Below are 22,820 nucleotides of genomic sequence, written 5' to 3'. Positions count from 1 at the left end.
TAGGTAACTGTCAATAAATAATAAGGCAGAGGGTGCAAATCCATAACACCTACGTTTTTTCAGCAATAGGTTATCAAAAGTTAAAACAGAGTGACAGCCCAACATCAGCTGACCACTTTATTAACGACATAGCAATAGAAAAACATGTAGAAGAGAGGGGGAGGAGTTAGTATATTGTAGGGTTAGGGATGAAGAGGGGGAGGAGTTAAGGGTGAAGAGGTGGGTTAAATCAGGGAGAGGTGAGGTCAGGGAGTTAGGGGTGTGGTTAAGGATGGATGGGAGGGGTTTAGTATGCTCACTGATTTCAGGCGGTGGCTGGGGGACTCTTCTCATGGGCAGAGCAGGCTGCGTGTCGATTGGTGTGTTGTGTACTCTGGTCCGAGGTGGGGGGGGTGGGGTTCGCTCTGTGTGCGGCTCATCGACTGGAGCATCGCTGGAGAGAGGAATGACAGAGGAAGGGAGAGAGGGGCCCAATGTTACCATTGTCACCAGGGGCTGGTAGAAGACAGAAAACAGCCATGAGAGAGTCTATCAGATCTCTCTCTCAGATCTCTCTCTCTCTCAGATCTCTCTCTCTCTCAGATCTCTCTCTCTCTCTCTCTCTCTCTCTCTCTCTCTCTCTCTCTCTCTCTCTCTCTCTCTCTCTCTCTCTCTCTCTCTCTCTCTCTCTCTCTCTCTCTCTCTCTCTCTCTCTCTCTCTCTCTCTCTCTCTCTCTCTCTCTCTCTCTCTCTCTCTCTCTCTCTCTCTCTCTCTCTCTCTCTCTGACATATTCATCCTTGAGAGAAAGGCATGCGGAAGTCCTGTAATATGCATATCTCTCTCCGCTTTCCATCTTTAGCCAGCCTCACCTCAACTCTAACCATAACAGAACCCTGACGTTTGAAAAGGGTTTGAAATCTAACTGACATTAATACAGTTCTGCTGCTATGTGTGCTCTCCTTCTCTCTTCACAGCATGTCCAAACCTGCCTCTGGGAGGCCAGGGACATGCTATCACTCTAAACATCACATACCTCTATATTATACACACACACACAAAGGGGTCAGTGTTCCAGTGTGTGACTGAGCTATGTTTGGAATCTCACTGAGGCTTGGAAGAGCAACTGGTTACCATAGCAGCCCAGACCTTGTGACACCCCTCACACTCCCCAAAATGATTCACTCCCTTGCCTGGTTACCCAAACTCCTTGCTCCGGGCTAACCGCTATGCCATGCCCACGGACGTTTCCTCTCCGCAATGAGTCTGGATACGAGTACCTCCCTGCTGATTTCCAAACTGTAAATGCATTCTATACCACCTGATTGGTCCCAGAGACCGATGAGGACTTTGGTTTTGTACAACACCCCTCATTTCGACGTCACCACAAACGACTTCGATCTCTCAGACTGAAGAACGTAGTGAACGACAGAGCAGCGGAAGACTTCAGTTTGAGTCGTCAGGCAAGTCACTCTCCATCCATCTCTCCACCACATACAAATAAATCCACCACACTGCACAATGTGACATAAATAAAAGTCTACAAATGTATCACCAGTCTTAATATAAGACTGTGAGGTCAAATAATTTCAGCAACAGCTAAGCTACCCAAACACAGGCCCGGATAGTGTTGTGTAATGCTGTAACTAACAGTGTTCCTCTTTTCTCTTCCTGCTACCCCTCCTCAGTCACACAGAGAGAGAACAAGAAGCAGTGCTTGACGTGGACTGAAATGTGTGTTGGCACTGTTGATATTTAGGTGCAGGAGCATCACAGTACATTTAAGCTGATATTCTATAAGAGCTGCAGGAGTTCAAGCAGTAGAACATGTGAGGTGTCGGGACTCAGCTCTGGTTAGCTCTCCCAAGTCAAGCACTGACAAGACGGACAGAGGGACATGCACACACATGTAAATGCACCGGACACACACACACACACACACACACACACACACACACTGGGGTGTGTGCTGACCAGAGCACCGAATACAGTTTAAGATACACCTTATGATCTGGGGTCGCATGACCCAGGCTGTCCAGAGGGGTAGGGACAGGAGGAGGTGTCACTGTGTCCCTCCCTGAGTCCCTGCTCTGGCACACTAGGCTCGGAGTCAGTATCCACAACGCATCTCAGAGTAGGATAGTTGATCTAGATTAAGACAGATCCTAGATCAAGCTCTGAGATGGTTTGTGGATACGGGCCCTGGTCTTACATACTAGGCTCTGCGCTGGCACACTAGGCTCTGCGCTGGCACACTAGGCTCTGCCTTGCCATGCTCTGGCCCTGGTGAGAGACTCACAGGATAATGTATCTGTCAAACAGCTCACAGGATAATGTCTCTGTCAAACAGCTCACAGGATAATGTCTCTGTCAAACAGCTCACAGGATAATGTCTCTGTCAAACTGCTCACAGGATAATGTCTCTGTCAAACCGCTCACAGGATAATGTATCTGTCAAACCGCTCACAGGATAATGTATCTGTCAAACCGCTCACAGGATAATGTATCTGTCAAACCGCTCACAGGATAATGTATCTGTCAAACCGCTCACAGGATAATGTCTCTGTCAAACAGCTCACAGGATAATGTCTCTGTCAAACAGCTCACAGGATAATGTCTCTGTCAAACAGCTCACAGGATAATGTCTCTGTCAAACCGCTCTGGAAGCCTCAGTCTCAGTGGGGTGCCATTGTGTCTCTCTGGCCCCAAAGGGACATCATGCTCATGACCACAGCTACTATGACAACCGCCCAAATTAAAGGTTCCCCAAGTGAAATGTCCATCTTGTCGCTTGTGTGCAGGCAGTGTGTTTTTAACAGCACACACCCCACCCACTGAACAGGGGTGATAATGTGAGGGTGTGCCATTCAGTGTGTGAGTAAGAGAGGCAGTGAGTGAGTTATTTAACATAAACAGGTCTAAATAAACATGATTGTTGTCCTTATGTTAGGTCCTGATCTGGCTCTGCCATATGACTGTGGGCTACACTAGTTCATTTAGCAGACAAGATTTGCTTAGAATTCCATGGCATTATTTTATAGTATGAAGAATATAATTGAACATAGAATGAATAAAATACAAAGGATATTTTCTCCAAATGATTTCAGGGAGTGCTCACATGCAGCTATTCTGTGTTGAGCAGTTAACAAAGAAACAGGTCCTCCTATATGCTTCATTTAGAGTTATTTATGTAACTTTAGTTGTGATACAAATGTTGGTCTATATGTTTTGATTTTAATACATTGTAAGGCTGAATGATGCAACTGTAATGATGAAAAAAGTCGTATTAAAGGCATGAGCTCTGCTTTGTTTTTTGATCAGGCTGTACACACTTCATCAGTCTCTCATTCACAATTTGACAAGCACTTGATAATGCCTGGAATTTCCCAGCTGCTTCCCCTTTGTGTGGCTGAAATGCCCCCTAAAAAGTGGCCGTTGTGCCCTTGGGCTGAATATAATAATTATAATTCCCTTCTCTCGGCTGCTTACCGAAGCACCTCTCACTCGCATGGCTCTCAGTCACTTGATAGGGTCTTTCTTACAGGCTACAAGTGCGAGCGTCCCTCTTATGCAATACCGAGGCGCATACTGAAGATTTTGGAAGAACTGTCCACATTTACTTTTCGTCAGCCAATAAGATGAGTTGGCCTAAGGAATAGCAAAAGCACTGGCCTATGTCAATCTACTATCCCCCATGGTACAAAAGTTGACCTATTCTATGCGAGAAATAAATATTCCAAACATGGTCTGGGACAGTGGTGGGTTGCGATAGATCCCAAATTAATATAACCACTAGAATTTTAAAAACTGTTTTAAGCAATGAGCCTGATGCAACAGATGAGAACATTTAGCTTAAAATGTTGATAAACTATTAGGCTATTTCTTCACATTATAAGTGCAGTAATGCACACACGGCAGTAGGCTATAAGTTGAATGTTCCATTAGCAGGAAAACACTATTCTCAAAAGTGCTCACAAATGTGATTATGTATGTAATGCTTTTATTATAAAAGGTGCATTTTTATAGTGAAAATGATCTTCCCCAAACGTGCCTCCAATGTACTGTATGTCAGTTATGCTCTACACCTGTTGTAAAGCGGATTAATGTGCTTCATTTTAAGAAGTTATTTGGCCACTTTAGTTGTGATACAAACCTTATCAAAACATATAGGCCTATGGGCTGGGCTACATGAGGTGTGATATAAACCTTATCAACACATATAGGCCTACGGGCTGGGCTACATGAGGTGTGATACAAACCTTATCAAAACATATAGGCCTACGGGCTGGGCTACATGAGGTGTGATACAAACCTTATCAAAACATATAGGCCTATGGGCTGGGCTACATGAGGTGTGATATAAACCTTATCAAAACATATAGGCCTATGGGCTGGGCTACATGAGGTGTGATACAAACCTTATTAAAACATATAGGCCTATGGGCTGGGCTACATGAGGTGTGATATAAACCTTATCAAAACATATAGGCCTATGGGCTGGGCTACATGAGATGTGATATAAACCTTATCAAAACATATAGGCCTATGGGCTGGGCTACATGAGGTGTGATATAAACCTTATCAAAACATATAGGCCTATGGGCTGGGCTACATGAGGTGTGATACAAACCTTATTAAAACATATAGGCCTATGGGCTGGGCTACATGAGGTGTGATATAAACCTTATCAAAACATATAGGCCTATGGGCTGGGCTACATGAGATGTGATATAAACCTTATCAAAACATATAGGCCTACGGGCTGGGCTACATGAGGTGTGATAGGCTAATATTGTCACCCATCAGACTATTCTTGTCTTTATACACACACACACACACACACACACACACACACACACACACACACAGAGAGAGAGATAGAGATAGACTCTCTTTATTTTCATAGCTTATAGTTTATTCACTGTTAGCACCTCTACACTAAATCATGTTTTCTGGGTGTGCACCCGCTCATGCTGTTTATTGGATTTAGAATGCACCATTAACACACACCTGTCTGGAAACAGGGGCAGTGGGGGAAAATCTATGCACTTAAATAATGAACGGAGGACGCTTTTCCCGTGGTTCATTTTCATGCCAACCAGGTAGCCTATACTCCTGTTGTAAAGAGAAGCAATGTGCTTAATATTAGGTATGTGTGTGTGCGTGCGTGCGGGCCTTTTCCCATGGTTCATTTTCATGCCAACCAGGTAGCCTATACTCCTGTTGTAAAGACAAGCAATGTGCTTAAAAGTTGAGAAATAAATATAATGGGCCTAGCCGACAGAAAACTGATGGGATCCTCCTCTTTTTAATAGAGGCCATCACTCTGTCATTTTCTCACACAATTGCATAGCCTATAGAAATGTTGCGCCACTTGAGCTCATGGGCCCTCATGTAGTGTTTGATTTGATTTTCGATTACATTTGCATTGAAGTCAGAGTGATTAGAGGGACAATAGAGTGCTGAGTACCAGGCAGTTAGCAAGTTTGGTAGGCTACTAATGACCATCAGCAGCATCAGAGCTTGGAGAAGCCTAATTACCATGACTAAACGGTCCCGTGGAATTTGACAGCCGTCATTACATTTAAGTCATTTAGCAGACGCTCTTATCCAGAGCGACTTACAAATTGGTGCATTCACCTTCTGATATCCAGTGGAACAACCACTTTACAATAGTGCATCTAAATATTTTAGGGGGGGGGGGGGGGGTTAGAAGGATTACTTTATCCTATCCTAGGTATTCCTTAAAGAGGTGGGGTTTCAGGTGTCTCCGGAAGGTGGTGATTGACTCCGCTGTCCTGGCGTCGTGAGGGAGCTTGTTCCACCATTGGGGTGCCAGAGTTTTGACTGGCACCCCACCATTGGGGTGCGAACAGTTTTGACTGGGCTGAGCGGGAACTGTGCTTCCTCAGAGGTAGGGGGGCCAGCAGGCCAGAGGTGGATGAGCGCAGTGCCCTCGTTTGGGTCATGACTCATAACCACCGGTGTGGCGGTAATAGGGTCACCGTAACAGCCCTAACTCAAGCCAACTCATTCACTACTGTGAAAACACCCCAGCAAGTCTGTGGGAAATATAGAATTGACTCATTGCCCAACTGTGGAATTACAGAGGGAGGAGAGATAGTCAAAAATATATTAGCATCACAAAGTGACATCCACTTCCCTTCCTGAATCAGTCCTTACAATGACAAAATCACTGGGTCAAAGTCACTAATAGAAAACTACTACATCAGCAGCTTCTTACTGACTCCTTGTCCCTGTACACAGCTACACTGTCTAACTACTGACGGTACAGAAGAACGCGTGCACACACACACACACACACACACACACACACACACACTGCTAGAAATGAACTCTTCCTGCTCTCAGCGTTAGTTGGCTCAGCCACTAGTTTGAAAAGCATTAACACAACCAAAGAGATATTTAGTAGGAGAGAAGGGGGTGGGGGGTAGAGAGAGAAGAGGAGAGTCACTCTCACCTGTCCTGGCATGTCCAACAGGGCCATCCTCACTGGAGAGGAACGATAAACACACAGCGGAGGAGAGGGAGAAAGAAACTAAAGTTTCTCTGAAAAGAGGGAGGAGAGAGCTGCCGCAGGTGGGAGGAGAGAAGGAAGCAGACAGCACTTTTAGAGACGTAGTGCGTGTGTGCTGCTACTTCCCCTCTCTCTCTCTCTCTCTCCTTCTCTCAACATACACCTGCCGAATTGCCTACATAACGGCTTACAGTTTTAAATTTACAAGCTTATCAAGAGGTGATCAATTCCAACAGGTTCCTCTCCATTTTAGAGACACATATTTCCCTCAGATTACACAGACCCACAAAGAATTCGATAAACTCCCATAACTACTGGGTGAAATACCGCAGTGTGCCATCACAGCAGCAAGATTTGTGCCCTGTTGCCACAAGAAAAGGGAAACCAGTGAAGAACACCATTGTAAATACAACCCATATTTATGTTTATTTATTTTCCCTTTTGTCACATCTGCAATGCCATCCAGTGCTCATCCTGTCTCCTTCACCAGCCGCCTCCCGCAGTACTCTCTCTCTCCCTCTCTCTCTCCCCCTCTCCGTATCCCTCTCCCTCTCCGTATCCCTCTCCGTATCCCTCTCCCTCTCCGTATCCCTCTCCGTATCCCTCTCCCTCTCCGTATCCCTCTCCCTCTCTCCGTATCTCTCTCCGTATCCCTCTCCGTATCCCTCTCCCTCTCCGTATCCCTCTCCATCTCCGTATCCCTCTCCGTATCCCTCTCCGTATCCCTCTCCCTCTCCGTATCCCTCTCCGTATCCCTCTCCGTATCCGTATCCCTCTCCGTATCCGCATCCCTCTCCGTATCCCTCTCCGTATCCTTCTCCCTCTCCCTCTCCGTATCCCTCTCCCTCTCCGTATCCCTGTCCGTATTCCTCTCCCTCTCCGTCTCCCTCTCCGTCTCCCTCTCCGTCTCCCTCTCCCTCTCCGTCTCCCTCTCCGTCTCCCTCTCCGTCTCCCTCTCCGTCTCCCTCTCCCTCTCCGTCTCCCTCTCCGTCTCCGTCTCCCTCTCCGTCTCCCTCTCCCTCTCCGTATCCCTCTCCGTATCCCTCTCCGTATCCCTCTCCGTATCCCTCTCCATATCCCTCTCCGTGTGATTGTGTGGGCGGAGACAGGTGTGCTGGAGTCAGAGCAGATCCCCACCAGCTGCAACCTGTTCCATAATCAAGATCTCTACAAATACTCAGCCCTGCCACTTCCATGCTGCCAGATCATAATCTCTGCTCAGTCAGTCCACGGTTCTAGCCGTTTATTACTATTCAGATCCTATTATCCTGTTGTGTCTGTTTTCCTTGCCTGACGCTGTTTTCCTCTCCGACTCTGGTCCCTGTCTCCAGTCCCACGTCTCGTCATCCTGCTACTCTCTCCTGGATTCCCCACTCTACTACTCCCTTGGATTCCCCTCCGGACCTGCTTACCCTGTCCCAACCCCTCTCACTCCAGCCTCAGCCTCCAGACCTGCTTACCCTGTCCCAACCCCTCTCACTCCAGCCTCAGCCTCCAGACCTGCTTACCCTGTCCCAACCCCTCTCGCTCCAGCCTCAGCCTCCAGACCTGCTTACCCTGTCCCAACCCCTCTCACTCCAGCCTCAGCCTCCAGACCTGCTTACCCTGTCCCAACCCCTCTCACTCCAGCCTCAGCCTCCAGACCTGCTTACCCTGTCCCAACCCCTCTCACTCCAGCCTCAGCCTCCAGACCTGCTTACCCTGTCCCAACCCCTCTCACTCCAGCCTCAGCCTCCGGACCTGCTTACCCTGTCCCAACCCCTCTCACTCCAGCCTCAGCCTCCAGACCTGGATTCCTGCAACTCGCCCGAGCTTCCCCTGACCTGCACCCCATCTTCCCCCTGTGTTTCAATAAATACCTTGGTTACTTCATCCCAGTCTCCTCGTCTGAGTCTGCTCTTGGGTTCCCATGTTCCACTCCACGTAACATTTTGTACTTGAACTATTTGCACATCGTTACAACACTGTACATAGCCATAATGTGACTTTTGAAATGTCTCTATTCCTTTAACTTTTGTGAGTAATGTTTACTGTTCATTTCTGATTGTTTATGATCTATTTCACTTGCTTTGTCAATGTAAACATGTTTCCCATGCCAATAAAGCCCTTTGAATTGAATTGATTTGAGAGGGAGAGAGAGGGGGGTGGTTTGAGAGAGAATTAGAGAGAGACTGTGTTTATGTAAATCTAGCACTAGGGCTAAGCCTTTTCTCTGAAATAGGGGTTTTCTTTCCTTCCTTTTGACCCTGACACACAAACACGTGCACACAGACACACACAGACACGTGCACACAGACACACACAGACACGTGCACACAGACACACACAGACACACACAGACACACACAGACACACACAGACACGTGCACACAGACACACACAAACACGTGCACACAGACACACACAGACACGTGCACACAGACACACACAGACACGTGCACACAAACACACACAGAGGCAACAGAAACTGAGCTGAATAACCCAGCTCACCTGAGGGAAAGACTTAATTTCACCACCAAGCTGGTGAGTCAGCCCTTCTCTGCTTCGTAAACATTTCTAACAGAGACCAGCCTGCATACACACACAAGCACACACACACACAATTGGGTTACTGAATCACTAGTGAAATTGGAGTATAATTGTTAACATAGTTCCTCGTGACCATAGAAAGTAGTCTGTATAGACTACTAGTGTACACAGTTCTGTGAGACACTCTGAGTAGCAGCAGTCGTAAACTGAAAGCAGGTCAGTGTACAGTAGACCTTTGAGCACACCACAACACACACACCAAGCACTAATGCAGCAGGGTCACAACCTGGTGGACAAACTTAATATGATCAGGATATGGTATATGATGAGGAAATAGACTGCTGCCTGTAGAGGGCGATGAAGCTCTTCACAGCCAGAGATACGACTTCCCCTGTGAAACCTCACCACACACACACGCTCAGTCACTCACTCACTCACTCACATGTATACGCACACACACACACACACACGTACACTCACACACGTGCAAACACACGCACGCAAACACACGCTCACGCTCACACAAACGTACGCACACACACGCACACAAACGTACGTACACACACACGCATACACACTTCTGAAACTGAAGCAGTTTATTTGAGACTGTTGGTTTAGATTGTCTCTAATGCAATAGAACAAAACGACAGAAGAAGAACTGACAACATTGGGGGCCAATCAGAGGCCCTCTTACCTATGTGTGGGTGTGGTTCTGGGGGGCAAGACAGGAGGTCGACGTGGGATTGGAGCAGGGCCGCGAGGCTCTTTAGGGCCCGCCCCCACCACATAGATTTTAGGGGGGAGGGTGGGCACGCCTTGATCAGAAGAGGAAGACTGGTCATATTGTTCAACTGAGAAGGAAGAGGAGGAGGAAGAGGGCGAAACAGGGGAGGGCTTTCTCCCTTTCTCCCCCACCTGCTGGGGGTGTCTGGCTGGTGAAACAGGGGAGGGCTTTCTCTCCCCCTCCCCCACCTGCTGGGGGTGTCTGGCTGGTGAAACAGGGGAGGGCTTTCTCCCTTCCTCCCCCACCTGCTGGGGGTGTCTGGCTGGTGAAACAGGGGAGGGCTTTCTCTCCCCCTTCCCCACCTGCTGGGGGTGTCTGGCTGGTGAAACAGGGGAGGGAGAGAGGCTAGGGAGAGGTACAGTGGGGGGATTGGTGGAGAGGCTAGGGAGAAGTACAGTGGGGGTATTGGTGGAGAGGCTAGGGAGAGGTACAGTGGGGGGATTGGTGGAGAGGCTAGGGAGAGGTACAGTGGGGGGATTGGTGGAGAGGCTAGGGAGAGGTACAGTGGTCGGGGTGTTTGTAGGGGAATGTGTGTTATGTTTATGTCTGGGTTTGGGTGCCATGGGGGAGTGTTTAGGGGAGGTGGGGATGAAGCGTAGTGGGGGGAAGTTTGGGGTGCTGCGAGGGGGGATGGGGGGTAAGGGGGGGTCCTGGGCAGTAGAATGGGGGGCGGTAGGGTAGGAGGTAGGGTTGGGATGGGGGGCGGTAGTGCAGGAGGTAGGGTTGGGATGGGGGGCGGTAGTGCAGGAGGTAGGGTTGGGATGGGGGGCGGTAGGGCAGGAGGTAGGGTTGGGATGGGGGGTGGTAGGGCAGGAGGTAGGGTTGGGATGGGGGGTGGTAGGGCAGGAGGTAGGGTTGGGATGGGGGGCGGTAGGGCAGGAGGTAGGGTTGGGATGGGGGGCGGTAGGGTAGGAGGTAGGGTTGGGATGGGGGGCGGTAGTGCAGGAGGTAGGGTTGGGATGGGGGGCGGTAGTGCAGGAGGTAGGGTTGGGATGGGGGGCGGTAGTGCAGGAGGTAGGGTTGGGATGGGGGGCGGTAGTGCAGGAGGTAGGGTTGGGATGGGGGGCGGTAGTGCAGGAGGTAGGGTTGGGATGGGGGGCGGTAGTGCAGGAGGTAGGGTTGGGATGGGGGGCGGTAGTGCATGAGGTAGGGTTGGGATGGGGGGCGGTCTGGCCACAGTCCAATGTCTCTACAGGGACAGAGCGGTACTTAGTTCTCTCCTTAGGGACTGGTCTCGATCTCTCTCCATCCCTCTCTTCTACCCTGAACACTGATCTCTCCTTAGGGACTGGTCTCTCTCTGGATACTGGTCTCTGTGCAGGTAGTGGTGTCTCTCTCCCCAAAGGACTGGGTCTGAACACAGCTCTCTCTTCCTCTCTCTGGTCTCCCTCTGCAGCCAGGTGTGTGAGTAGGGCATCATGCTCTCTCTCGGGGTGTGTGTGATGGTGTGTTTTTTGCAGGCTAGCTAGGATGCGTTTGCGGTGTCCAGGCAGTTTGATTCCAATCATCTCCAGCTGATCCTGGGTCAGCCCTTGGCATTCCAACAACGTTCCAAATCCTGCGTCCTGGAACACTGGGAAATACTGGTCCAGATGCAGCACACACAGCCACTCCCACACCGACACACAGCCCTCCGAATCAGACATCACCACAGAGTGTGTCTCTATGTGTACGTGTGTGTCCCTGTGTGTGTCCAGGCAGTGTTCAGATCAAACCTGTGGAAGAAACAGGAAGACAGGTTAGGATTTCAAACTTTATCAATAGAAGTGTACATCCAGTCAATACAATTCACTTACAGTATATTATGTTCAGAAACACATTGTAAGTGGAATTTTAATGTTTGTGCTTTTCTTATAACTCATTTCTGTCTTCTATTCATGTGCTGTTCTAATAACCCATTTCTGTGTTCATGCAAGTGGCTGACTGTACAAATCTTCACTATCAGTAGCTGCAATTTGGCAGTTCGCCCAGACCGTGTTTTGAGAACGAAAGAAAAATATCTCAGGTTCAAGGTCTGAGCTAAGAGAGAAAGAAGCCTTGTAAGTTATTGGTCCGAGACATGTTATGAACCAGTATTGGTCCGTCACATGAATGAAACGAAACGGTAATGATGAATGAATTACGTTAAATCATGTAAATATAACTTGTCTGTGTATAGCCGTATATAAGACAACTGCTGGGTCTGACCAGGGAGAGATCCTGATTGACATGTGTTCTATGGTACATTGAGTTGGGTCTGACCAGGGAGAGATCCTGATTGACATGTGTACTATGGTACATTGAGTTGGGTCTGCCCAGGGAGAGATCCTGATTGACATGTGTTCTATGGTACATTGAGTTGGGTCTGACCAGGGAGAGCTCCTGATTGACATGTGTTCTATGGTGCATTGAGTTGGTTAGAACCTCTCCAGCTCACTGACAATAAACAATGATTCATTTAAGATTGACTATGAGTGTCCCTGTATAAGAATTTCCCACATCAACATACACACGGAAACCCCATGAAGAGGATGTTACAGTATAAGAGTGAGCTTACCATCTTTCACAGGATTTCAAAATCAACATGTTCCACCGCTTGGTCAATGAACACCAGAGCAAAAGCTTTACTGTTGCTAAATTCTTTTTTCTTCCTCTTGCCCTCTCCTCTCTCTAGCTTTCTATCTCACCTTCTCTCACCACAGATAAGAGACCACCATCTCTAAACGGACCACAAACACACAGCCCCAGCTCTTCGCACACGAACACACACACACACACACACACACACACACACACACACACAGTATGATAGAAGATGCCTCTTTCTCTCCTCCTAACCTAAAAATACCTAGTCTTAAAGTAACACTTTAAGTGATCAACAGATCTTAATCTGTAGTGTGCTCTTTCAGAAGCTCCACCAGCTGAACACTATTTCTACATCTCTCTCCCTCTGACAAACACACGCAGTTCATTAATACACAAAACTATCAACTAAAGTCAGAATTAGACTTGTTCTAAACTGCCTTCTATAAACAGGACTGATTTACTGATGAATGTCTGTGGGTTATGACTGTGTTTTTCCTTCTGCTTGCATTCTGTCTTTTAATTTAGATGTGTGTATTTTCTTTCATTTATGTAATTCAGGGCTCATCTGACTCCCTGATAATAGAAAAGTAAATATAAAAATAAATATAAAATGAAATAAAAAGGACTAAAGTGAAACCCCAGTAGCATGTGAATATTCTTCTCCTTTGCTGAAATACTGTAGAAGCTACAAGATGAATGTGTATCAGACTTGGACATCAAGCACTGTTCGTTCACCATATCTCATAGCGTCAACGGTAACGTAAAATGTGGAACAAGAGGATGCTTTGTACAGGGATGTAAGAGCTGAGTTACACAAGAGACATAACACACACACACAACACACCTACTCACACATTAACATAAGACTGCATTACCGCCATGCAGAAAACAGTGTAATAGGTCAACTATATTTTATTCTGAAACCAGAAAGACCAGACTAACAGACTGAAGGACAGAGGTGGTGTCAACACACACACACACACACACACACACACACACACACACACACACACACACACACACACACCTGCCTGTACCTGGTACTGCTAAAACAGAGTGATCTAAAGACAGTGTCTTTATATGGATGGACACACACAACCGGTGTCTATTTTGCATGTTAAATGGACACCATCTGTGTGTGTGTGTGTAAATGTGTGTTGAAGGACATACGTGTGTGTAAAATAATTGCTAAATCATTTCCTGGCTTCCTCTAACTGACAGATCAGAGACCGCAGAGGGAAACGCTGTGCTCTCTCTCTCTCTCTCTCTCTCTCTCTCAATTTCAATTTAAGGTCTTTATTGGCATGGGAAAGATATGTTTACATTGCCAAAGCAAGTGAAATCGATAAACAAAAAAGTGAAATGAACAGTAAACATTACACTCACAAAAGTTTCAGAGGAATAAAGACATTTCAAATGTCATATTATGTCTATATACAGTGTTGTAACGATGCGCAAATAGTTAAAGTACAAAAGGGAAAATAAATAAACATAAATATAGGTTGTATTTACAATGGTGTTTGTTCTTCACTGGTTGCCCTTTTCTTGTGGCAACAGGTCACACATCTTTCTGCTGTGACGACACACTGTGGTATTTGACATATGGGAGTTTATCAACATTGGATTTGTTTTCAAATTCTTTGTGGGTCTGTGTAATCTGAGGTTAGGAAGTGCAGCTCAGTTTCCATCTCATTTTGTGGGCAGTGTGTGTGTAGCCTGTCTTCTCTTGAGAGCCAGGTCTGCCTACTGCAGCCTTTCTCAATAGCAAGGCTATGCTCACTGAGTCTGTTCATAGTCAAAGCTTCTCTCTCTCTTCTCGAGAATTGAGGATAACATTGAAAGGAAACCGTGTGAACTGTATAGGTGTACTTCTACCTGCAACTAAAAGATTTTCTCTCTTTGTAATGGGGGTTTGTAAGTCAGTAGGTAGTAGTACCAGTAGTACCCTGAGTCAGTAGGTAGTAGTACCAGTAGTACCCTGAGTCAGTAGGTAGTAGTACCAGTAGTACCCTGAGTCAGTAGGTAGTAGTACCAGTAGTACCCTGAGTCAGTAGGTAGTAGTACCAGTAGTACCCTGAGTCAGTAGGTAGTAGTACCAGTAGTACCCTGAGTCAGTAGGTAGTAGTACCAGTAGTACCCTGAGTCAGTAGGTAGTAGTACCAGTAGTACCCTGAGTCAGTAGGTAGTAGTACCAGTAGTACCCTGAGTCAGTAGGTAGTAGTACCAGTAGTACCCTGAGTCAGTAGGTAGTAGTACCAGTAGTACCCTGAGTCAGTAGGTAGTAGTACCAGTAGTACCCTGAGTCAGTAGGTAGTAGTACCAGTAGTACCCTGAGTCAGTAGATAGTAGTACCAGTAGTACCCTGAGTCAGTAGGTAGTAGTACCAGTAGTACCCTGAGTCAGTAGTACCCTGAGTCTGTAGGTCTCACTAATGCTGTACATACTTGTGCGTGCGCGCGCACACACACACACACACACACACACACACACAATATCCTGGGCTGTTCAGCACCAAGGTGCACCAAAGCTGAATGGCTCTGTTGAATCTACACTGTAAACAATAAAGGAGGGACGCAACATGCAACAATTTCTACGATTTTACTGAGTTACAGTTCACAGAAGGAAATCAGTCAATGGAAAGAGGCCCACCCACTTGGAAGCTAGGTCCACCCACTGGGGAGCCAGGCCCAGCCAATCAGAATGAGTTTTTCCCCACAAAAGGGCTTTATTACAGACAGAAATACTCCACAGCACCCCCTCCCCCCCAATCCTGCAGGTGAAGCCAGATGTGGAGGTCCTGGGCTGGTGTGGTTACACGTGGTCTGCGGTTGTGAACGTACTGCCAAATTCTCTAAAATGATGTTGGAGGCGGCTTATGGTAGAAAAATTAACATGACATTTTCCGGCAACAGCTCTGGTGGACATACCTGCAGTCAGCATGACAATTGGACTCTCCCTCAAAACCTGAGACATCTGTGGCATTGTGTTGTGTGACAAAACTGCCCATTTTAGAGCGGCCTTTTACTGTCCCCAGCACAAGGTGCACCTGTGTAATGATCATGCTGTTTAATCAGCTTTTTTTTAAGGTGGTAATCAGTTTCTTGACATGCCATACCTGTCAAGTGGATGGATTATCTTGGCAATGAAGAAATGCTCACTAACAGGGATGTAACTAAATTTGTGCACCAAATTTGAGATAAATAAGGTTTTTGTGCATATAGAACATTTCTATGACCTTTTATTTCAGCTCATGGAAAATGGGACCAACACTTTACATGTTGCATTTATATTTTGTTCAGTATACAGTCATGGCCAAAAGTTTTGAGAATGACACAAATATTCATTTCCAAAGTCTGCTGCTTCAGTGTCTTTAGATATTTTGTCAGATGTTACTATGGAATACTGAAGTATAATTACAAGTATTTCATAAGTGTCAAAGGCTTTTATTGACAATTACATGAAGTTGATGCAAAGAGTCAATATTTGCAGTGTTGACCCTTCTTTTTCAAGACCTCTGCAATCCGCCCTGGCATGCTGTCAATTAACTTCTGGGCCACATCCTGACTGATGGCAGCCCATTCTTACATAATTAATGCTTGGAGTTTGTCAGAGTTTGTGGGTTTTTATTTGTCCCCCCACCTCTTGAGGATTGACCACAAGTTCTCAATGGGATTAAGGTCTGGGGAGTTTCCTGACCATGGACCCAAAATATTGATGTTTTGTTCCCCGAGCCACTTAGTTATCACTTTTGCCTTATGGCAAGGTGCTCCATCATGCTGAAAAAGGCATTGTTCGTCACCAAACTGTTCCTGGATGGTTGGGAGAAGTTGCTCTCAGAAGATGTGTTGGTACCATTCTTTATTCATGGCTGTGTTCTTAGGCAAAATTGTGAGTGAGCCCACTCCCTTGGCTGCGAAGCAACCCCACACATGAATGGCCTCAGGATGCTTTACTGTTGGCATGACACAGGACTGATGGTAGCGCTCACCTTGTCTTCTCTGGACAAGCTTTTTTCCCCAGATGCCCAAAACAATCGGAAAGGGGATTCATCAGAGAAAATGACTTTACTCCAGTCCTCAGCAGTCCAATCCCTGTACCTTTTGCAGAATATAAGTCTGTCCCTGATGTTTTTCCTGGAGAGAAGTGGCTTCTTTGCTGCCCTTCTTGACACCAGGCCATCCTCCAAAAGTCTTCACCTCACTGTGCGTGCAGATGCACTCACACCTGCCTGCTGCCATTCCTGAGCAAGCTCTGTATTGGTGGTGCCCCGATCCCGCAGCTGAATCAACTTTAGGAGACGGTCCTGGGGCTTGCTGGACTTTCTTGGGCGCCCTGAAGCCTTCTTCACAACAATTGAACCGGTCTCCTTGAAGTTCTTGATGATCCGATAAATGGTTGATTTAGGTGCAATCTTACTGGCAGCAATATCCTTGCCTGTAAAGCTCTTTTGTGCAAAGCAATGATGACGGCATGTGTTTCCTTGCAGGTAACCATGGTTGACAGAGGAAGAACAATGATTCCAAGCACCACCCTCCTTTTGAAGCTTCCAGTCTGTTATTCGAACTCAATCAGCATGACAGAGTGATCTCCAGCCTTGTCCTCGTCAACACACACCTGTGTTAATGAGAGAATCACTGACATGATGTCAGCTGGTCCTTTTGTGGCAGGGCTGAAATGCAGTGGAAATGTTTTTAGGGGATTCAGTTCATTTGCATGGCAGAGAGGGACTTTGCAATTAATTGCAATTCATCTGATCACTCTTCATAACATTCTGGAGAATATGCAAATTGCCATCATACAAACTGAGGCAGCAGACTTTGTGAAAATTAATATTTGTGTCATTCTCAACTTTTGGCCACGACTGTAGATCCCTCAAACTCAACAATGGACCTCTAAGCCAATTCCACTGCATTGTTTCATGGTTCCCCTCTGATCAGGGACTGATTCAAACCTGGGACACCAGGTGTGTGCAATTAATTGTCAGGTAGAAGATAAAACCAGCAAGCTCCAGACCTCATGGGTCAGAGTTGAGTACCCCTGGTGTGTATGTGTGTGTATATATATATTTCTATCACTCCTTCAAGCATGAATAGCTATTGTCTTCCTCTCTCTTCCAGAATTTCTGTATTGTCATTATTTCCCTCCCTCCTTCCATCTTGTAACAGGGTGGAGGTGCCTCTATTAGATGTAATATGGTAGTCCATAAGATTGTGAACTGTGATGTTCCTACTGGTCTGTTTGGTCTGTTAATTGATTGCAGGTGTGATTGTGACCAGCATCGCCACCTGTTATCTTAAAATGGCTGCATTTCTGAGAGCTGCTGCTGTCTCTAAGTCCCACACCAGACCTAGTGTAACCTCAAACTGACTTTCATTCACAGTTGACAAAACTTCTATTCAGTCGCTGTGTAAATGTGTTAATTGCAACTATCCCGAGTACAACTTGTTTGGTAGTTATGTGCACTTGGAGACAGCCAGCAAATGTATTTATTGTGTTGATTGTACAAGGGCTTGATTATATATTGCATTAAGCACAAAGTTATGACCCTTTTGATATTTATACTTACTAGATGTGTTGTGTGCTTAGACTTGATATTTGCTGTGCCTGAGTTACACTACATGAGAATTGCATGTTACTGAAACTACTACCTGCTTTTTGTACTGAGGACACTGAAACTGTCACCATTTTGATTGCCACTCTAAGCCTGCTGGCCCCAACATCTTATTTGAACCTTTTTGTAATAAGTATTTTTGATAATCCAGTGTTGTGTATATTCCATAGCGGTACCCAGTTCAGGTCTCCACTGACCCTATCCTAGAGCTTCTGGTTGTTAAACCGTCTCGCTCTCCAGGCTGGTTATAACAGTGCCTCTTTACTGAAGTAACAATGGGGTATTCTGTTACCCGGGCAGGTCAATAAAAGCAAACAAAAACACACACACACACACAGAGAGGCCAGGGGGAATCGTATGGAGAGGACAGAACTAGAGTTGTGATTTAAGACACCCATTATTAAGAGACTTACCTTACACATCTTTGACATTCTCTGAGGGAAGTAAGATATTGTGGGGGGGGGGGATGTGGCGTGGGTGTCAAGCTTCACATCCCCTTTCAACTACACACAAAACGCCAGAGTTAAACTCTGTTCATCAGCTATCAGTTCTTTATAAGCTGCCCTCTCAAAGGCCTGTGGCATCACAAGGTGACATTTCCATGGCCTCACTATGAGCTACCTTCGCTCTCTTTCTGTGCATTGTAACACCTCCACTTCACACCACAGGCTGCCCATTTAGCACAGAGTAAACGGAAGAAACGCTTGACTCTCCTCACACTGCTGTCTCTCTCTCACACCTCCTGTCACTCGTCTCCGGCCCTCACAGACAGACAGACAGACAGACAGACAGACAGACAGACAGACAGACAGACAGACAGACAGACAGACAGACAGACAGACAGACAGACAGACAGACATGCTGACTCAGGCAAGCACCACTGAGATCAAACTCCACACACCAAGGTAAAATGGTGGATGCGGCGTATGGTAGAGAGAATGGGGGGAGAATATTAGGTCTGTGGTGACAGTAAAAATCACTCAGGGTTAAGGTCAGAAAGCCTTGGTTTTCTATCTCTCTATCTGAGACACAGAGTTTCAAATCCTCATCAGGAGTGACAAATGCGACTGCTTTGTTTGATGCATAGACCACTCTGCCCATAACACACACCCACCCACCCACACACACACACACACACAAACAGAATGACTCACACCAACCTTGGTACCCCGCTTCAAGCAATTCCTCTGGCACAGTGCTTCTAGTAAAGGGTCCCATATGGAAGGGAATAATAGCCCACCCTGGGGGGTCAGCCCTGCCCCTGTCCCCCACCCCACCCATGGAGGGGTGCTGGGCTGCAGAGGAGGGTGACAGGGGTGTGATGGAGACTGGGGCACTAGATATCATGGTCTCTATACTCTGCTGCTACCCTGGGGTGCAACATTTCACAGCTATTACAGACTCCCATAGCGACAAACCCAGGCTAACCCTATCCCGGACTATCACTAACCCAGGCTAACCCTATCCCGGACTATCACTAACCCAGGCTAACCCTATCCCGGACTATCACTAACCCAGGCTAACCCTATCCCGGACTATCACTAAACCAGGCTAACCCTATCCCGGACTATCACTAACCCAGGCTAACCCTATCCCGGACTATCACTAACCAGCTAACCCTATCCCGGACTATCACTAACCCAGGCTAACCCTATCCCGGACTATCACTAACCCAGGCTAACCCTATCCCGGACTATCACTAACCCAGGCTAACCCTATCCCGGACTATCACTAACCCAGGCTAACCCTATCCCGGACTATCACTAACCCAGGCTAACCCTATCCCGGACTATCACTAACCCAGGCTAACCCTATCCCGGACTATCACTAACCCAGGCTAACCCTATCCCGGACTATCACTAACCCAGGCTAACCCTATCCCGGACTATCACTAACCCTGGCTAACCCTATCCCGGACTATCACTAACCCAGGCTAACCCTATCCCGGACTATCACTAACCCAGGCTAACCCTATCCCGGACTATCACTAACCCAGGCTAACCCTATCCCGGACTATCACTAACCCAGGCTAACCCTATCCCGGACTATCACTAACCCAGGCTAACCCTATCCCGGACTATCACTACCCAGGCTAACCCTATCCCGGACTATCACTAACCCAGGCTAACCCTATCCCGGACTATCACTAACCCTGGCTAACCCTATCCCGGACTATCACTAACCCAGGCTAACCCTATCCCGGACTATCACTAACCCAGGCTAACCCTATCCCGGACTATCACTAACTCAGGCTAACCCTATCCCGGACTATCACTAACCCTGGCTAAACCTACCCTAACTCAGGGTTGCAGCAGGTCTTATGTGCATACTCGAGTGATGAGTGTGTCACAGACGGGCCAATCTCTTTGTTTTCTCTTAAATCAGACCGTTGAGAGGGTGGAGGGTGAGTCACGGTAGCCTCTGATCTCCTACAGGTCAGATTTCAGTCTTTCTAACCATCTCTCTCACTCACACAAAATGCCAGTTAAACTCCGTTCAGGCAATGGCCTCAAAGAGACACTGAGATCAAACTACACACACACACACACACACACACACACACACACACACACACACACACACACACACACACACACTAGAGCTAAAATTATGGAGGCAGCTTATAGTAGAGAAATTAACATTAAATGATCTGGCCCCAAAGTCAAGTAGCAGTGTTTCCCTTACATTCATTTAGCAGCGGTTGACATGCTAGCCATAGCAACTAGAACGGCCCACAGCTTGCATGGCCCACAGCTTGCATGGCCCACAGCTTGCATGGCCCACAGCTTGCATGTCATTGCACTAGCGCTAATAGCAACGCACCCCCCAATGAAAAATCGAGTTCAACCGAAACTAGACGAGACATAATACTACTTCTCCAATCAACTAGCTAAATGTTTGGATTCAAATACCAGCCTAGATCTTCCTCTCTGTCTTCACTTCTCCTGGTCCGAAGACTGGACCAAAGATTAAGAAATGTCAGCAACTTTGCTCCAATACACACAAGGAGCTCAACAACAGCCTTATACAATACGGGATCCTCCAGAAAACATGCAGACAGACCACGAGACCTAGGGAAACTGATCAGAAGATTAAAGTATATTGTGTACACTTGCAGTGTGAGCAGGACAACATGCACACTACAGTTGGACAATAAAGATCACTTGCCAGTTCTGAGGGATGACCCTCGGGTAATTGACGTCACCCACTCCAAGCCAATACAGTTCATACAGAGAGCAGTGGGCTAACCAACATGCAATGAATCCGTTTCCACCATGACACGTCTCTGAACTATGGGGGACCGAGCTCCCGTGCTCCTCGCATATGGAATGCTCTTTCTGACCATTTCAACGCCGCTCCATCACTCAGAACTTTTAAAACACTCCTTAAAACCCACTCTTTTTCGTGGTCCTAGTCCAAATCTAAAATGTACTTAGCACCTAGCCCACTACTACTATTTTACCTGCCTTCTACATTTATATACGTTGTTTTTATTGCAAAAGAAATCCTTAGATCTTTGAGTTAAGTCTAATGAAAAGTGCTATACAAATTAAAATGCATTATTATTAGAGAGAGTTATGCCAACTTTTAGAATATTGTTCTAATTCTGGAAATGCAGTTACATAGTATCGTTTAAATATTCCCCCATGTAATGTTAATGAGGAGCTAACATGGCTGCCATAGAATGTCGAAGCATCATGTAAACGCATCATAATGCAGATACTGTCTAAATACATTGTTCAGCCAGGCACCGGTCAAATCTGCACCTGCAGTCTGAACAACTGCGGAACACTGAAATAGGCCCACATTAACTCCGTGTCTATTACATGAACATATCTTCCTTTCACGCACAAAAAAATATATTGTTATTATTGTAAATCATTGATTTGATTTATTCTCCAATAACACGAGCGGACGTGATCCCTGAGAGCCAATAAGACCAGAGAAAACAGAAACCCTCTGGGATAAACAACCGCGTCAGCATCCCATAATAACGGAGACTGGGGGTCCTCGCTTCTTGGTCCTTTATGCTATAGCCTCCATTTATCACAAACGAAGGAAAACGGCTTCAGGCGTTTATATGAAACGCTGCGGGGAGTCATTTTATTACATGAATTGACAGCAACTGCCCATTTACAATCCTACAGGTTGATCTAAAAACGGAGCTAGATTTATGTTGACAGTCGCATCTGAGTCCAGGCTATTAATGACTTTGAAACTAGACTTGAAAGCGCATCGGAATTCTTTACAAATTCGCCTCATTACAAAATCTGTCTTGGTCCTTTCTTTCTTCTGAAGTTTTTTAAGTTCTTTTTTTCAACCATAAACTCTCCAGAAAAACATTTAGTTAAAACATGTATTACCTTGTCTGTGTTTTGAACCGTTTCCCTGGTGACTGGAGTTTAGGTTTAGGTATTTTGGGATATTTCAGGACGAGTTAGCCGATGACCTGTTCTCACGCCTCAAAAGCACCAGCTGCAAATACACCGAAAACTTCCGCAGCGGTCACGTGATTGACTACATTTCAGAAGGAGCCCAGTCCTCTATTTAACCAGTCCACTATTTAACCAGTCCTCTATTTAACCAGTCCACTATTTAACCAGTCCACTATTTAACCAGTCCTCTATTTAACCAGTCCACTATTTAACCAGTCCTCTATTTAACCAGTCCACTATTTAACCAGTCCACTATTCAACCAGTCCACTATTCAACCAGTCCACTATTCAACCAGTCCTCTATTTAACCAGTCCACTATTTAGCCAGTCCACTATTTAGCCAGTCCTCTATTTAGCCAGTCCTCTATTTAGCCAGTCCT

General features: G+C 46.5%; 1 protein-coding gene across 3 annotated transcripts in view; it reads right to left on the bottom strand.

Moving 5' to 3' along the window:
- LOC115206601 (arf-GAP with Rho-GAP domain, ANK repeat and PH domain-containing protein 1) overlaps positions 1-22,503 on the bottom strand; it is a gene marked incomplete at its 3' end in the record, with an annotated part of 50,384 nt that extends 27,881 nt beyond the window's left edge. Inside the window, 4 exon segments of one of the 3 annotated variants that reach the window (XM_029773746.1) lie at positions 300-433; positions 9,739-9,959; positions 10,074-11,543; positions 22,369-22,503. In XM_029773746.1, coding sequence (XP_029629606.1) covers positions 300-433; positions 9,739-9,959; positions 10,074-11,474 — 1,756 coding nt within the window. 3 annotated transcript variants of the gene reach the window in all.
- Between the last annotated feature and the right edge of the window lie 317 nt (positions 22,504-22,820).

The sequence above is a fragment of the Salmo trutta genome, chromosome 13 (genome assembly GCF_901001165.1).
Source record: "Salmo trutta chromosome 13, fSalTru1.1, whole genome shotgun sequence".
In the NCBI taxonomy this organism is placed as follows: Eukaryota; Metazoa; Chordata; class Actinopteri; order Salmoniformes; family Salmonidae; genus Salmo; species Salmo trutta.
This window is presented reverse-complemented; position numbering and strand designations above follow the sequence as displayed.